The following is a 16,239-nucleotide window of genomic DNA, read 5'->3' on the forward strand; positions in this document are numbered from 1 at the left end:
CTCCCACTCACGACCACACCTATCGCTGGTTCGAGAAGACGCCCTCACCGACACAAGTCATCCACACCACCGGCGTCCACCCCAACCACTAACCCGGACTCCAATCTCCGGCCACGACCTACTAACAGCCAAGTTAGCTCTCACAGATATACTCCGCCATCAACACACTCCGAGAACAATAGAACGCATCAACGACCGCAACACTCCACCAACAGCCGACGCTCAGCTCGCCTGCGAGCCCGCCTCAACCGACCACTTCCTTCTAGGTCCGCATTCTCCATATATAGCCCGCCTCTTCTCCGATCACGCTTCACTTCTGACGAAGGACAGTCAATCTGCCCGAAACGTCAAGTTCCTCGGTTCTCCTAGTTATTCTTATAACTAGATTTCTTGAGCTACTTTCACTAGCACCTTTACTCAGTGTTTCATTTCTCTTTCCTCTCTCTCTCTCTCTTACACTTTTGTCTGTTTCTACACTACTTATCTTTTCTTTTCTTTTCTGTTCTCTTCTCTTCTTTCTTCTTTTTGTTTTATTTCTTCCTTCCATACAACCCAACGGTCCTTTTCAGGACCACTACTTAATTTACACATTTCTCCACAGGTTATTTCTCTTGTCTTCTCTCCTCAGGTCTACACTTTAACCTCATTTTGATTTCTTATTTTTGCTTTTCTCCCACAGGAACCTTTTCAGGACTTAACTGTCATCAATTTTCCTTTCCAATTTTTTCTCCCTCTCAGCAGCATTTCATTCTAGGATCCATACTAGCTCCCTCTGATTTACGTATTGAATTTCAATTTGTTCTTTTCTACTTCTTTTCTTTGTCCCCCCCCCCCCCCCCCCCCCGCCCCTCTCTCTCTCTCTCTCTCTATCTCCCTTCTATCAACATATTCTCATCTCTCCTCTACTTACCCTTCCTTCGAGGGATTATTCGTCCTTTCTCCATTGATTCCGCATTCCATAGCCACACTGTTCGCCGACTTCGTTTTTCTTCTCTTGGTTTCATGAATCTTTACTGCTCTCTCCTATCTCCATGATTCTCCAACATTCAACTCCTTCCTCTTCCTCTTCCCTTCTATTTCATCTTTCCCCTTCTAACGATGTCCGAACATCCTACTTGATTCTCACACTATTCTTCCTTACCACTCTCTGTGTTCCTTTCTCTACCGTCTCCACTAGTGCAACTTCAACCTCTAGCCCATTACTGTCTCCCACTCTTCACTTTCTGCCCTCCTCACAACCCCCATATGTCGCTTCCCTCTTCGTTTCTCCTCTTTCTAGGCTCTTCTGCCAAACAGCGATCCGATTAAGGACTACATACACATGGTGTCACCGCAAATCTTTCTTCCTCATTTACTTCACCATGCAAACCTTCAAACAACACATAACCGAGCTCTACGGGGAGCAAACTCAACGATCTTCTCGCCTACTTCAACGGAACCTAGTCAAACAATCTAAACTCTCCAATCATCTCACCTTTCTGAAAAGATGCCGAGATCACAGTATCATCCCTCCTGGTCTACAGCTGAAATCAACCATACAAACTCCACGTGCTCGACGTATTCTTCACCAAGCCGGCCTCTCCCTCACCAGAGAACGCATAGCCCATACTCGACAAGAACTTCACACAATCGATCAACAAATCAACACCTCACAAACACACTTGTCACAAACACTACATCCTGCTGACCTCCAGAAGATACAGACCTTCAACTCTCACACAGCAAGGACCACATTTCTCCACACCAGAGACAAGCAGATACGGAAGTTCAACACACTACATAACAGCCATACCCGTACATACACACGAGACAAGCCGCCCGCCGCCCGTAACACCGTTGTCAATTTAAGCCAGCACAACCTCACACAAGCCGAACACAACGTGTTATCCCTAGGGCTTAACTTCGCAACACCACCCAAGAAGATTCCTTTCACAGAAATCATACAACAAACGGAACCCAAGCTCAGATACCTGAACAAAGCCGCAGCCGACAACATTCGACTCCTTGTTACTCAAGCTCTCTCCACAGCCAAGCCACCGCAGCCCAACCTCAACAAAGAAGAACGAACAGCGGTGAAGACTCTACAAAGCAACGCATCCATCCATATCATTCAAGCAGACAAAGGCAACGCCACGGTCGTCATGGACAAAACACAATACGAACAAAAGATACAAGACATCCTCCACACCCCCACATACACCGAACTGAAACGTGACCCGACTCCTGCCACCGAGAGGAAACTCAACGCCAAGCTCCTCGAACTTCATCGATCCAATGCCCTTCCTCAACAGCTTTATTTCAGACTCCGTGCCTCTTCCAGCAGATGTCCCATCCTCTTCGGGCAACCCAAAATTCACAAGCCATCAGTGCCTCTCCGCCCCATCATTTCTACACGAGGTTCCCCCTGCTACGAAACAGCCAAACACCTGTCAGACATTCTACAGCCACTCGTTGGCAACACAGAACACCACATTAACAATTCCAAACACTTCATTGACATTCTCTCTCAAACCACCATCAACCCTACAGACACCCTCGTCAGCTTTGATGTAGAATCACTCTTCACCAGCGTTCCTGTCAACGAAGCCTGTGACATCATCAAACAACGTCTCACCGATGACCCTTCTCTTTCTTCCAGAACACAACTCACACCACAACAGATACACGACCTCCTCCTCACATGTCTCAATTCTACCTCCTTCCGATGGAGGGACACACACTACAAACAGCAACAAGGCGCAGCCATGGGCTCCCCCCTCTCACCGATCATTGCCAACATCTACATGGAACATTTCGAAAGCCACGCACTAGCCACAGCACAGCACAAACCTTCACTCTGGCTCCGGTATGTCGACGACATCTTCACCATCTGGCCACACCAAGCAGATCAACTGGACGACTTCCTCTCACACCTCAACGAACAACACTCCAACATCTCATTCACAGTGGAAACGGAACACAATCATTCTCTCCCCTTCCTCGATGTTCTCGTCACAAAGACCAACGCTGGCACTTTCTCTCACCAGGTCTACCGCAAACCCACTCACACTGACAGATATCTTCACTACCGCTCCTTCCATCATCCAGCAGTCCGCCAGTCAGTACCGAACGCTCTCGTCCGACGTGCTCATCAAATCAGCGACAAAGAACATCTTCGACAAGAACTCGAACATATCACAGACACACTCACCACTATCAACCAATACCCCAAGCACAAAATCAACACTCAGGCACCTTCTCATCCCAACCAAGCAGCCAAGGAACAGCCCATCACAACTGTAAATCTTCCCTACCTCGGCGCCACCTCGCACAAACTACAACGCATCTTCAAGTCCGCCAACATCCAGGTCCGTCATACATCTTCCAACAAACTTCACAATTCATTGCACTCACACAAAGACAAGCACCCCAAACACAAACAACCAGGTGTCTACCGTATCCCTTGCGAATGCGGCAAAGTCTACATAGGTGAAACAGGGAGATCGCTAGAGACCAGACTGAAAGAACACAAAACATGCTACAGACGTTCGGAATGGGAAAAGTCAGCCATCGTGAAACACGCTCAACAGTCGGAACATCGCATCAACTGGGAAGACAGCAAACTCATCACATCCATCAAAAACTGGAACACACGACGCATCAGAGAAGCCATAGAAATTCACGCACACGACACTGTTACACAGGATACTGGACTCCACATCAATAACATCTGGCTCCCTCTCATCAACAAACCATCGAACACCAACAATGACAACAACAACAACACACTCTCTCCACAGCACATTCCCCCCTCTACTTCTTCCTCTCATATCTCTTCCCCCACCTCTTCACAACAGCGCCCACGACGTCAACCGCGCCTCCCACTCACGACCACACCTATCGCTGGTTCGAGAAGACGCCCTCACCGACACAAGTCATCCACACCACCGGCGTCCACCCCAACCACTAACCCGGACTCCAATCTCCGGCCACGACCTACTAACAGCCAAGTTAGCTCTCACAGATATACTCCGCCATCAACACACTCCGAGAACAATAGAACGCATCAACGACCGCAACACTCCACCAACAGCCGACGCTCAGCTCGCCTGCGAGCCCGCCTCAACCGACCACTTCCATCTAGGTCCGCATTCTCCATATATAGCCCGCCTCTTCTCAGATCACGCTTCACTTCTGACGAAGGACAGTCAACCTGCCCGAAACGTCAAGTTCCTCGGTTCTCCTAGTTATTCTTATAACTAGATTTCTTGCGCTACTTTCACTAGCACCTTTACTCAGTGTTTCATTTCTCTTTCCTCTCTCTCTCTCTCTCTCTTACACTTTTGTCGTTTCTACACTACTTATCTTTTCTTTTCTTTTCTGTTCTCTTCTCTTCTTTCTTCTTTTTGTTTTATTTCTTCCTTCCATACAACCCAACGGTCCTTTTCAGGACCACTACTTAATTTACACATTTCTCCACAGGTTATTTCTCTTGTCTTCTCTCCTCAGGTCTACACTTTAACCTCATTTTGATTTCTTATTTTTGCTTTTCTCCCACAGGAACCTTTTCAGGATTTAACTGTCATCAATTTTCCTTTCCAATTTTTTTTTTTTTTTTTTTTTTTTTTCTCCCTCTCAGCAGCATTTCATTCTAGGATCCATACTAGCTCCCTCTGATTTACGTATTGAATTTCAATTTGTTCTTTTCTACTTCTTTTCTTTGCCCCCCCCCCCCCGCCTCTCTCTCTCTCTCTCTATCTATCTCCCTTCTATCAACATATTCTCATCTATCCTCTACTTACCCTTCCTTCGAGGGATTATTCGTCCTTTCTCCATTGATTCCGCATTCCATAGCCACACTGTTCGCCGACTTCGTTTTTCTTCTCTTGGTTTCATGAATCTTTACTGCTCTCCCCTATCTCCATGATTCTCCAACATTCAACTCCTTCCTCTTCCTCTTCCCTTCTATTTCATCTTTCCCCTTCTAACGATGTCCGAACATCCTACTTGATTCTCACACTATTCTTCCTTACCACTCTCTGTGTTCCTTTCTCTACCGTCTCCACTAGTGCAACTTCAACCTCTAGCCCATTACTGTCTCCCACTCTTCACTTTCTGCCCTCCTCACAACCCCCATATGTCGCTTCCCTCTTCGTTTCTCCTCTTTCTAGGCTCTTCTGCCAAACAGCGATCCGATTAAGGACTACATACACATGGTGTCACCGCAAATCTTTCTTCCTCATTTACTTCACCATGCAAACCTTCAAACAACACATCACTTTATATTGTCCAGCTAGGAATCCAGCCCGTCACAGCTTTGCCGTAGCAATGTCCGTTGACATTAAAATATGGAGTCCAATGAAGGCACATTAATTCTCTGCAGGCAAAATGTCTCCCAGGCCAAGTATCTCCACAAACATAACAGGTCAGCAGGTAACACAGGACTGACTATTACAAGTCGCTTCAGAGCCAGAAGTGACGTAACTCTCAGAGCAGAGGTGTTGGGTACTCTGCCTACTGCAGAATTTCTCTGGCTTATATACTATCCATTCACCCCCTTCTAGCACATTCTATAACTCTCTCCAACCTACTAGCTAGTCCAAGTTCCAGGAATCCTGGATGACTCACTGCATAACATCATTGCCAAAATTAACTACCAATCACATTGGGCTACAGGGACAGTGCCTCCCTCAGCCAAACATGTAAGCACTTCCCAGAACTTTCTGGAATGGGTGAAATCATTCTAGATTGAGTGAGCTATAATGTATTTCCTGTTACATGCATGTACTGTATAGCTACATTGTATACCACCTAGAAAATTCTCCACTTATCTGGTCAGCCTGTATGTACTATATGTATACCACATAGAATGTTCTCCATTAATCTGGTCCACCTGTGTACATACACATCAAAACAACCATGCATACATGGTACATAACTACTAGTGTATACATTTGTGACAGTAGGAGATTCATGTTTCAAAATGCTCAGCTTCTGCATATGACAATGTCATAGAATGGTTGGGCTGTCATTTTGTCAAAGAGTGGACAGAGTCTAATGCTCAACAATTTCTTAAGTTTCTAGGGGTTTTTTTTCCCCTTCACTTAAGGATTGTTATGATGATGATGTCTTTAGAGGATGTTTTCTTCGAAGACAATGTCATGATGGTTCCTTTTTTTGTTGAGCTGGTTAACAAATGTACATCCCAACACACTCAGAGGCACATCCATTGTGTGTGTGTTTATTTAAATGTTTTTGTTTTAAAATATTCCCTTTGTCCAGGTTGACTCCTACCCTTGGCGCTTTGATCCTGGTTCTGACATTTGTCCTCCCCAACCTGGGCCAGGGCCCGATCTGGTTTGGTGTTCAGCCGACAGTCAGCCACTGCCAGACCTACTGGTGGACCAACATCCTCTACATCAACAACTTCCACCCTGGGATCACTAAGGATGTAAGTACAAAATGCACAAGCTTGCCACTGCGTTGTGGGCTCACTCCCATGCAGGTTGGTGTGTAAAATGAGAACAGCGCCCTGTACTGGCAAAGTAAAGTTAACCATGTTCAAACAGCCACGAGGACACCACCCCAAAAAAACCTAGCCTCTTCTTCAACAGAAATCCATGTTCAGTTGGCACTGGTTTTTTTTTTTCACTGTGCACTACTGATGGATGTTGCTAAAATGTTGCATGCAATATTGTCGATTTTTCTGTCATTTTTTTCTTCATATGTTTTGCAAAGTAACTTTGTCATTCATTGTCCTGTGGTTCATTGTTCTTTATCTTTAGCACATCATTCCCAACTGCTTGACGTATCTCATGGCTTCAAATTATTCTTTGTTTATGAGTCAAATCCATGCTTGAAATTAGTGCTAAATTAGGTGGATTGAAACACCCAACAAAAAACGAAAACTGGTCCAACTTAATTATAAGTTTTTGTAGAACTGCTTGGCACTAAGATGAATAAGATGGAATTGAAATGGAAAGTATTGAACAGAATCTTATTGAACATAGGAGTAAGCGCATCTAATTAGATTGAATGATAAGTAATTACAATAATAGTAAACTGATTTTGAGTGATTGTAATCAAATTTTATTCAGATGAATTGGATTGCATTGAATTAAACTGAATTCTTTTCAGTGTGTGCAGTGGGGATGGTACCTGGCCAATGACATGCAGTTCTTTGTACTCAGCCCTCTAATACTCCTACCTCTCTTCTGGTAAGTTGAAAGTGCTGGGTGTAAGAATTCCACCCCAGTGCTCTTTATATATTATATCGTTGCATAGATTTTAGGACGGTTCAGAATATCTGAGTATCCTTTCATGTGCAACTGAACACCGCTGATACACAGTTGTATCCATATATATACAGATATACCAACTTTTAGATATGTGGTTTAACCTTGTCTTTATCAATATCAACCTACCGGTAACTGTACACAAAGAGAATTGCATTTTGAGTTGGCGGTTTTATGATGGTTAATGATGATTTTGGTGAAATTGCATTTGATGATGAAATTGATGATCATGATACGCTGCATGATGTTGATGATGGTTGTGGTGATGATGATGATGGTGATGGTGATGATGACGACGACAATATTGATGGTGATGATGATGATGATAATGCTGATGATAGTAGTGATGGTGATGGTAATGATGGTGATGATGGTGATGATGATGACATTGATGTATTGGTATGCTGATGGTGATGGTGATAGTAATGATGCTGGTGGTGATGATGATGGTGGTGGTGGTGGTGATAGCAATTATTTTGGTGATGTTGATGATGGTGATTATAATGATAGTGGTGATGGTGATGTTGATAATGGTAATGATGATGGTGTTGATGATAGTGATGATGGTGTTGATGGTGATCATGATGATAATGGTTCTGACGATAGTGATGATGATGGTGGTGATGGTGATGATGGTTATGGTGGTGATAATGGTGATGGTTGTGATGATGGTGGTAATAATGATGATGGTGATGATGAGGATACAATTTGATGTTCAAAAGATGGATGGTCAAAAGTGTAAGCGATGTTGTTTGATGTTACATGGACAATGATAGGAATGATATACGTGAGTAATTTCATTTGAGATAGATTTGGAGATAATTATGATGAAAATATTCTCACATAGTATCTTTCTAATGATTATGAAGACATGAAATTGATACAGATGTAGAAAGTATTGATGGCGGACAAAAGGGAGACTGATCTCTAATGGTTGATTCTTTTTTGTCGATTTACAATGTGCTCATTATTATTATTATCTTTTTTTTGTAGGTTTACTTCTGTAGGAGTTTTAGCTTTGGTGACTACTTGCCTGGTTAGTTTTATCACAACGGCCATCTTGATGTCAAAGTATGACCTACCACCTGGATTATTTGCTGCCTCCACAAGGTAAATGCAACCAGACAGTGGTACCCCAGTCCAAGCAACCATACTGTCTAGATGCGATCTGTTCATTAAAAATACCAGAATAATTGATTGAATGAATTTATGCGCACCACTGTGTTAGGCAACTATTGATACAACTGCGACCAAATACAAACATTGAAACTCTTATCAATGCCGCGGGCAACTGAACTGCAAAAATGGTCTGTGTTATTTTGCGTAAATGGTGAGTGTAAAGCTGTAATGAGTTATGAAGAGTAAAGTCTAGGAGCTATGGTTATCTTTGAGCAGAGCCCTATATGTTAGTGTCATTCTACTTTTTAAAAGTTGCTAATATATTTTGAAATAGCTGTCATTGATCATTGTAAAAGTGGATATTTTTTGCATGAGTGTTTTTTTTTTTTTTTTTTTTTTTTTTTTACTCAGCTGGGTAAAATGAATTTCACATGCTTTTAATTCTGCAGAATCAAGACATTAAACACTGGAATATTTGGCAAGCCAATGTATTGCTTGTGCATTTATTTTTTGGGCTACTTTCTGCTTGCACGAAATGCACAGAAATTTCCACCCTGCAAAAATTTCTGCTTTTACAGTAAATATTTCAGATCATGCCTTCTTAACTTATTCAGTGCATTACAGTGTGCAACATGATCCTATACAGTAACAAATTTTGGTTTCTGATATCTGTGTATCTGTGTGTATGTTGTGTAGCAGAGTGTAATAGATTTTGGTAAGATATTGGCTTTGCATCGACCATACATCTGATAGTTAAAAGAAAAGCATAGATTGAACAGTCTATAACCCTGGAAAACACATCATGATCATAATAGTTAACAACCGATGAAGTAATAGAAGCTCTTTTTTTTTTTTTTTACTGCGCAAGACCAGTACAATTTTACATCAATCAATGAAATTGTAATTAGCCATGGGGAGAAGGATGGTGGAATAATGGAAAACCACTTTGACTCATTTATTGGCACTCTGGACTGTGATGAAGTGCCAAAGCAATTGATACCTTTGAAGCACTATGTTTGTACACCTAGACAAGGTTTGTGAAATGTCGATGCACTATCATTCAAACTGATCAAAAATCTTATTAATTTCTTGGTTACAGTATATTTGTGCCATCTGCAAATGGACTGTCGCCAAGTGACGGTGTGGAATATCAGGACAAAATCTACGTCAAGCCGTACTGCCGCATCCCACCTTACCTGGTTGGCATGGCAATGGGATACATCATTTATCGGATTGGGAAAAGGAAAATTAGAATGTCACCTGTAAGTTCTTTTCCAGTTACGATAACTTTTCTCACTTTCAAAACTGAGGCAATGGGAGATGTGCTGCACTGCTTAAGAAATGACTGAGCAATTTGTTCAGTATCAGATTGATGAATTTTAAGTTAAAATTTGCAACCAATTTACCCTCTTCCTCATTTTCTTTTGGTTCCTCTGTTTCCTTCTATCTTGGAGATTATTGCACTTTGCAATGGGTGGGAGGAAACAGTATGAAACAGTTTGGTGGTTGGTTGAATATGTTGGTGGAGGCCAATGTCTAATAGAGAATTAATTGTACACCTTTTCAGATATGGCCAGCCTGTAGTTTTCCCATTTCTGCTGTAGAGATGACCTACCAAGTTTCTTATTAAATAAAGCATTTCTGACACACTGGATGTGTTATGGTATCTGTGTAGTACATATACATATCTGGCAGTGCCTGGCACCATGTCTGGGGATCTTTTCAAATTTGTGTATCATGCATGTGCAGGGCTGCCAACTCTCGCACAATTTACCAAATTCTAACCGTTGCACTGTGATAACAAGTCGTCATGGTGAACACACACACACACACACACAATTGTCTCTAATAGCCCTGATATGCCGAACATTCGATGTGGCCAAGCCCAAAGTTTCGACATTTACCTACAGGTTGCATCCTCTCTTTGTATGTGCTGAAATCATGACTGGAGTGCACACCAGAATGTACCATGTAAAACGTAAAATTGTCAAAGCTTCCAAACATGCAATGGGGGCACTTCTCTTCCACAACCAACTCCCTTTAGTTGCTTTGCTGTCTCACAGTGTCTCACTCCAAACTATTACTCACTATGTTGGCAGCCCTGTTATTGGCAGTGTAAGGATCCCACACTGGCCATGCATAATTCACAATGGCACAAGCAAGTGTATGATATGCAGTCATCTTGAGCTGGTTACTGTTTATCTGCAGAACTCTTTGTCTTTTTATCTCTTCAGCTGCATACTCTTTACACTGCCTATGTGATTATCATTATATTATTTGATAATGTATATTTATCATTACAAGTAGGAGAAAATATGAGTTTGCTACATGGAGTGTACGTTTCTTATGTGAATTCAAGGGAATGGAGGCAGGAGTTGTTTTGTTTTGTGTGATTTGTCTTTTTGAGTTCTCCTTTGCTTGGATATACCCCCCCCCCCCCCAAAAAAAAAAAAAAAAAAAGAGGGAAAGATGCAAGTTAGAAAGTACAATTTGTGCATGTGGAGCCCACAAAATCTTCACAAATCTACCGACCACGGATGTCAGTAATCTTGGATTTGAAGGGAGTGATATTGTCTTTGATTGTATAAAGATATCATTCTTTGTTAAGAATGAAACACACCCAATTATATTGTTTTATTTCAGGCATTGGCAGCTGCAGGCTGGGCCATGGCCAGTGGCGTGGGCATTGCTGTGGTCTATGGCCTCTACGGCATCAGCCGAGGCACTGTTACACCGAGCACAACGACCAGTGCGGCATATGTTAGCCTTTCTACTTTTGCCTGGGCTGTAACCCTCAGCTGGGTGGTGTTTGCATGTCATTATGGTTACGGAGGTGAGACAGAAAGAGTCATCTTATTTCCAAATATGGCAAGAAGAGTGCATACAGTTGTATGTTGCATTCAGTCACTCTCTATTCATCATAGCGTGTACAGTGCATATGTGACCCGCTACAACAAAATGATCCTAAAGTCGGGTGCGGTCGATTATTTGAAAATTGCATGACAAAATTCCATAATCTTTCTACTTTAAATTGATATATAACACATCTTATGAAAATAATCGGCTGCGGAGATATCGATGTTTAAAAGAGAGCATGTCGAGACGTATGGGAAATCACTGTTTCGAGAAAAGCGCCCTAAAAGTTTTCCTTGCGACGCAATCGCGATCAAGGGACACGCAAGTCAGTTTTCACCTCCGGACAATAGAAGGTAAACCCTAGCAACCCCCGAAATGCTCATTCAAGCACAGCGTCGGCGGTCTCCTCACGGACCAATCAGTGACCAGGATGCCAGGAGAAGCGGCTGGGCATAGCGCACCCTGCCCGCATGCACCAGTCGACTTGGCAGTGTGCGAGCTTCACGCTTCGGTTAGCGGCAAGCAGCAAACTGACCAATGAGATCACTCCGGTCGTTGTTAGGGGCGGAGCCTATCTGTGGCACTCAATCCAAATTTTCGAACCGGTTTCTGCTTGGTTGAAATGCCAAAAACATGGCCCAGAAAAACGCTATTTTTTGGTCTTTCCTTTCATCATTTTGCTTCAAAATTTCGACAGATGATAGAAGACATGTCAGACTCCAATAATATGTCAAAATCAGAAAATCGTAAGTTTTGACCAATTATGATGCTCTGACTTCAAACTCGATTTTCACGGCTTCGACCGTGCGCGACTTTAGGACCTTTTTGTTGTAGCGGGTCACATATATGTCATGCTTAACATTGCTTTTTAGTGTATGCAATCAGAAATTTTCTTTTGTTTTCTTTGTTTTGTTTATGTTTTTTATTGTTTTTATTGTTTTGGTTGGGTTCAAAAATTAAAGTCTCTTTCAGCACTACAAGAATGAATAAGGAAACTAATGACTAAAATGCAGTCAAAAGTGAAACAGTAATACATAAAAAGATTGCCCAGTGTAGAATTTTGGCGATGCAGTTCCACCGAGGGATCAAGTGTGTTTATCACCCATGTCTGTGTGTATGGTTGGCTATGAAGACTTTGGGAGAGGCACTGTGGGTCCAATACATAGAGCATTGTCTGGTGTTTATTGTGTCCACTACAGGTGTCATCGACAGCTTTCTCTCCTGGTCATTCTGGGTGCCCCTGAGCAGACTGACCTACTCCGTGTACCTCTTCCATCCAGTGGTCATTAAGCTCTACGCCCTCAGTCTGACGGTGCCCTTCCATTGGTCAGACTTGACACTTGTAAGACATGCCATGTTTACTCTGAGCTGAAAGCTGATAAATTCTGTGCTATCAGAAAGAACACTTTTTGATATAAGGGGCAGTATACGAATAATTTATGAGTTGTGAGTGCATAGGGCACGAATATCGCACCAGGCGCGAGATAAGCCACTGGTCTATTCAACAAGGCGCGTAGCGCCGCGTTGAATAGACCAGTGGCGAATCTCGCGCCGAGTGCGGTATTACGTGCCCCAATGCACGAACAAAATCATAAATTATTCGTTTTATACAACACCTTGTCCACAATCACAGTGCTAAATTAGTGACAGCCAACTCAGGAAGGCTAAAAAATAAATGTAACAATCAGGCAGAGAATTGTAAACCACCCTGTGTACTGCTTTCAAACACTCGTCATGATTCGACCACACAGTCACAGGAATCACAAACTCCGCAGGGTCTATACCCATTCTACGCTTACGTTAGATCGAGTTAGGCCTGACTGTTTGGCCGATCTGAGATGTCGGTAGATCTAGTAGTAGGTCTAGACTTTGTCTATTTCCGAAAATGACTTTGCATAAAAACACAGAAAAATAATCAAATTACGGTTTCTCAACTTGAAATGAAGTCTTGATTTTGGGATCACTGTGGTCCACGTAGCAGATCAGAGTCAAAAGTAAAAACACAGCAGTATGAGTAGGTGTAAAGGCCGCGATACGTGTATGGACTAGCTAGGTAAAGTAGCTGCGCGTACACGTTAACGTTGCAGTACTCCGCCGCGCCTGGTATGTGAGACTTACCGGCAGCGCACCGCAGCCGGCCAGCACGTACAATGTAGTTTGCTGGCGCTTTGCTACGGGTGGGTGTGAGCCACAGAACTCTGTGAGCGGCCATGCATTAGAAGCCCCCCGCGAAGCCGTGCTATAGTACCTTCGAGCCATGCAATAGGCCCATGTCAGGGGCCTATGTTATGTATGATTATGCACTGTTTGGCTTGCCATAGTGTGGTTGCTATGACGACGGGCTCCGAATAAATGATGGCTACTAACTGGACGTGTTCTTTGTTCTGATTTTTCATCGGTTTTGGCTAACTCCGGCACTTACTTTCAATGTGTCCTTTCTTCTGACAGCATCTGCAAGTTGCTGACTTAAACCAACACTGATCAGGTGCATGGTTCCTCCCACAACGATAGCACTCGCGTTGTTCCTTCCTCCCGCGGTTACCGCTGCCTGTAGAACCGTGCGACTTGCCGTAGACCGCATTCACAGTGGTGCTGGTCCTGGTTCCTGGTCTAGCGCCGCTGTAATGTCCTATGCCATTCCGCGAACTCTGGTTCCGCATAGCACGGGCCTCTCCCGCTGCTGTTTCTCTCTGTAGCGCGTAGTCTACCGCTTCTCTGAACGAAAGTCTGGGGTTTTCCGTTGCTTTTTCCATTAACTTTAGCGAAGTAGGCTCGTGGGAAATGCCACTGATGAATCTATCGCGAAGCTGTTCATCGAGCTTGTCCCCGTATTGGCAGTTCAAGCTCAAATGTTTCAGCTGAACCACGTAGTCACTCGTCGACTCGTCGGGCGCTTGATCACGACGGATGAACTTTCGTCGCTCCGCTACAACCATGGGCGTCGATTTCAAATGACGTCGCAAAACCATCTTCAGTTCGTTATAGGACTTCGATTGTGGGGTGGCTGGTGCTACTAAGTCTCGTACAAGACTGTAGTATTTCGGTCCGATAGAATGTAAGAACATGGCAGTGACCTGCTTTTCTAATGCTAGGTCCCGCTCCTCAGTGCGATCGCGTGCGCTCTGTACTGGCTCATCAGGCACCGCGAGCCCAATTGCTAATAGGTAAAGTTCGAACCGCTCGACGTAACAGTCCCAGTCTTCCGTGCTGTCGTAGCTGGAACTAAACGGTGGCAAAAATACCCTGTTCTGCCCCAAATTTGCACTCGCCATTGTGCTAGCTGCACCCCTACAACTTAGAGAGTCGAATGTCACAAATATCCCATCCTCGTCGCCAGTTTTGTTGTGTTCTTACTATGTGACAAACGACCATGGACACGAACACGTCCAGTTAGTAGCCATCATTTATTCGGAGCCCGTCGTCATAGCAACCACACTATGGCAAGCCAAACAGTGCATAATCATACATAACAGCCTATTGTATGGCTGTCACTCTCAATGAGTTTGATAGGTATTTCTATTGAATGTCATGTGACATGTTCTTGGCCAATCACAATTCGACATCATTCTGAGGTGTTGTATAATACAAACTAGCTAATTAAGGAGCAGTGCAAACCAGCAAATTAGTAAAGATTTGATCAAAACCTTAGAAAATACTGCTTGTTGAAACTGAATGATCATAGAATGACAGCATTCTGTGATTGAAATATGTAGTTTTTAATCTATGAATACATGTGATGGCAAAGGTAAGCCCATTTATAATTTTTTAACTGAAAAAATGACAACTTTTAAATGCAATAACAACATACAACAGAGTCTGTGAATAAGTACATTTGAAATTCAATCAAGCACTTTCCCCAGAAAAGGTTGTCTGTTCTAGATATTGTGGATGGTGCCAGTATACTGTATACGCCAAATATTTCACGAGGTTTTTATTTTCGCAAATTTCACGAGTCAGGTGCTATTCACGAAATTAAAGACACGCGAAAATATTGTCTCTGATCCTAATGTGAAGGTAACTTACGCGTGTACACTACTCCGTTCCAGTACAGGACTCCACGAATGCGAATTTAACCACTCGCGAAATATATGGCATATACAATAATACCTATGCATAAGACAGTTTGTAGAAAGTGTACCAGGTATTTTCTCAAAGACAGGGCTGTTCAGGGATGCATGTTTCACACCATTTTGCCCACAGCATCATAGTCGGAGGTGTTTTTTTCTTTTCTTCCCTTCCAGAGTTACATGTTCGCCTCATTTCTGCTGCTCTCCCACGCCGTGGCCCTCATCGTCATACTGGTGCTGGAATTCCCCGTGGGTAACCTGGAGAAGATGCTGCAGAAATCTCTGAGCAGCCAGGGAAAGGGGAAGAGCACTAGCCAATGAGGGCGCCATTCACACTGCCGGTGAATTCTCGCAACAAAAGAAAAAATTGCCATGCTTGGGCGAAAGTGGACAGGCAGCTGTACCAAATGCTACCCAAAACGTGAATTGTTAGAAAAGAACAAGAAAAGGCCAGACTTGAGTGGCATCTTTTTAACTTGATGTGAAGTTTGTGAAAAAGTGATATTTGACAGGGGACTTCATCTTTAGCACCCTGTGCCGGCATGCATATTAAATGTGCAGCTAGCTGACCAGCCTTTTGTTAGCTCATAGTTCTAGTTTTATGCTTTGCAAAAACTTGCAATATTTCCAGTGTTGTGATTTTTCTTTGCATTCTGGATGAAAAGCTCGAACATTGCTTGCAATTTATGTATTTTGTACTATTTCGCAAGGACAATCTTACAATCAGCGAGGAAATAGCTAATTTTAAGCTACTGGTACCTACTTAGTAGACAATCAGTGAATAAAAAATGTATTCCAAAGAGTTTTATAAGTGCCTAACAATAGGGCATCTTGATATGGAAATTATTTCATTGTTAGAAATAATAATGCATTGTGGCCTTGTGGTACTTATGAAAGGAGTTTAACATTTGAATTTGTGATGA

General features: G+C 43.1%; 2 protein-coding genes across 2 annotated transcripts; one reads left to right on the forward strand and one right to left on the reverse strand.

The window, feature by feature from the left end:
• Window positions 1–1,361: 1,361 nt before the first annotated feature.
• LOC139713547 (uncharacterized) lies at window positions 1,362–15,670 on the forward strand. Its single transcript, XM_071625269.1, has 8 exons — window positions 1,362–3,712; window positions 6,262–6,430; window positions 7,117–7,196; window positions 8,268–8,384; window positions 9,493–9,655; window positions 11,037–11,226; window positions 12,449–12,591; window positions 15,491–15,670. The coding sequence occupies exons 1-8, from the start codon at window positions 1,362–1,364 to the stop codon at window positions 15,635–15,637; spliced, it is 3,360 nt and encodes a 1,119-aa protein (XP_071481370.1). The 3' UTR covers window positions 15,638–15,670.
• Window positions 13,655–14,521, reverse strand: LOC139713545 (uncharacterized). Its single transcript, XM_071625268.1, has one exon. It carries the CDS (start codon window positions 14,519–14,521, stop codon window positions 13,655–13,657), a length of 867 nt encoding a protein of 288 aa, XP_071481369.1.
• Window positions 15,671–16,239: the final 569 nt, after the last annotated feature.

This window comes from Diadema antillarum, unplaced genomic scaffold (genome assembly GCF_040938485.1).
Source record: "Diadema antillarum isolate AM-2024a unplaced genomic scaffold, OU_Dant_1.0 seq00002001_RagTag, whole genome shotgun sequence".
Classification (NCBI taxonomy): Eukaryota; Metazoa; Echinodermata; class Echinoidea; order Diadematoida; family Diadematidae; genus Diadema; species Diadema antillarum.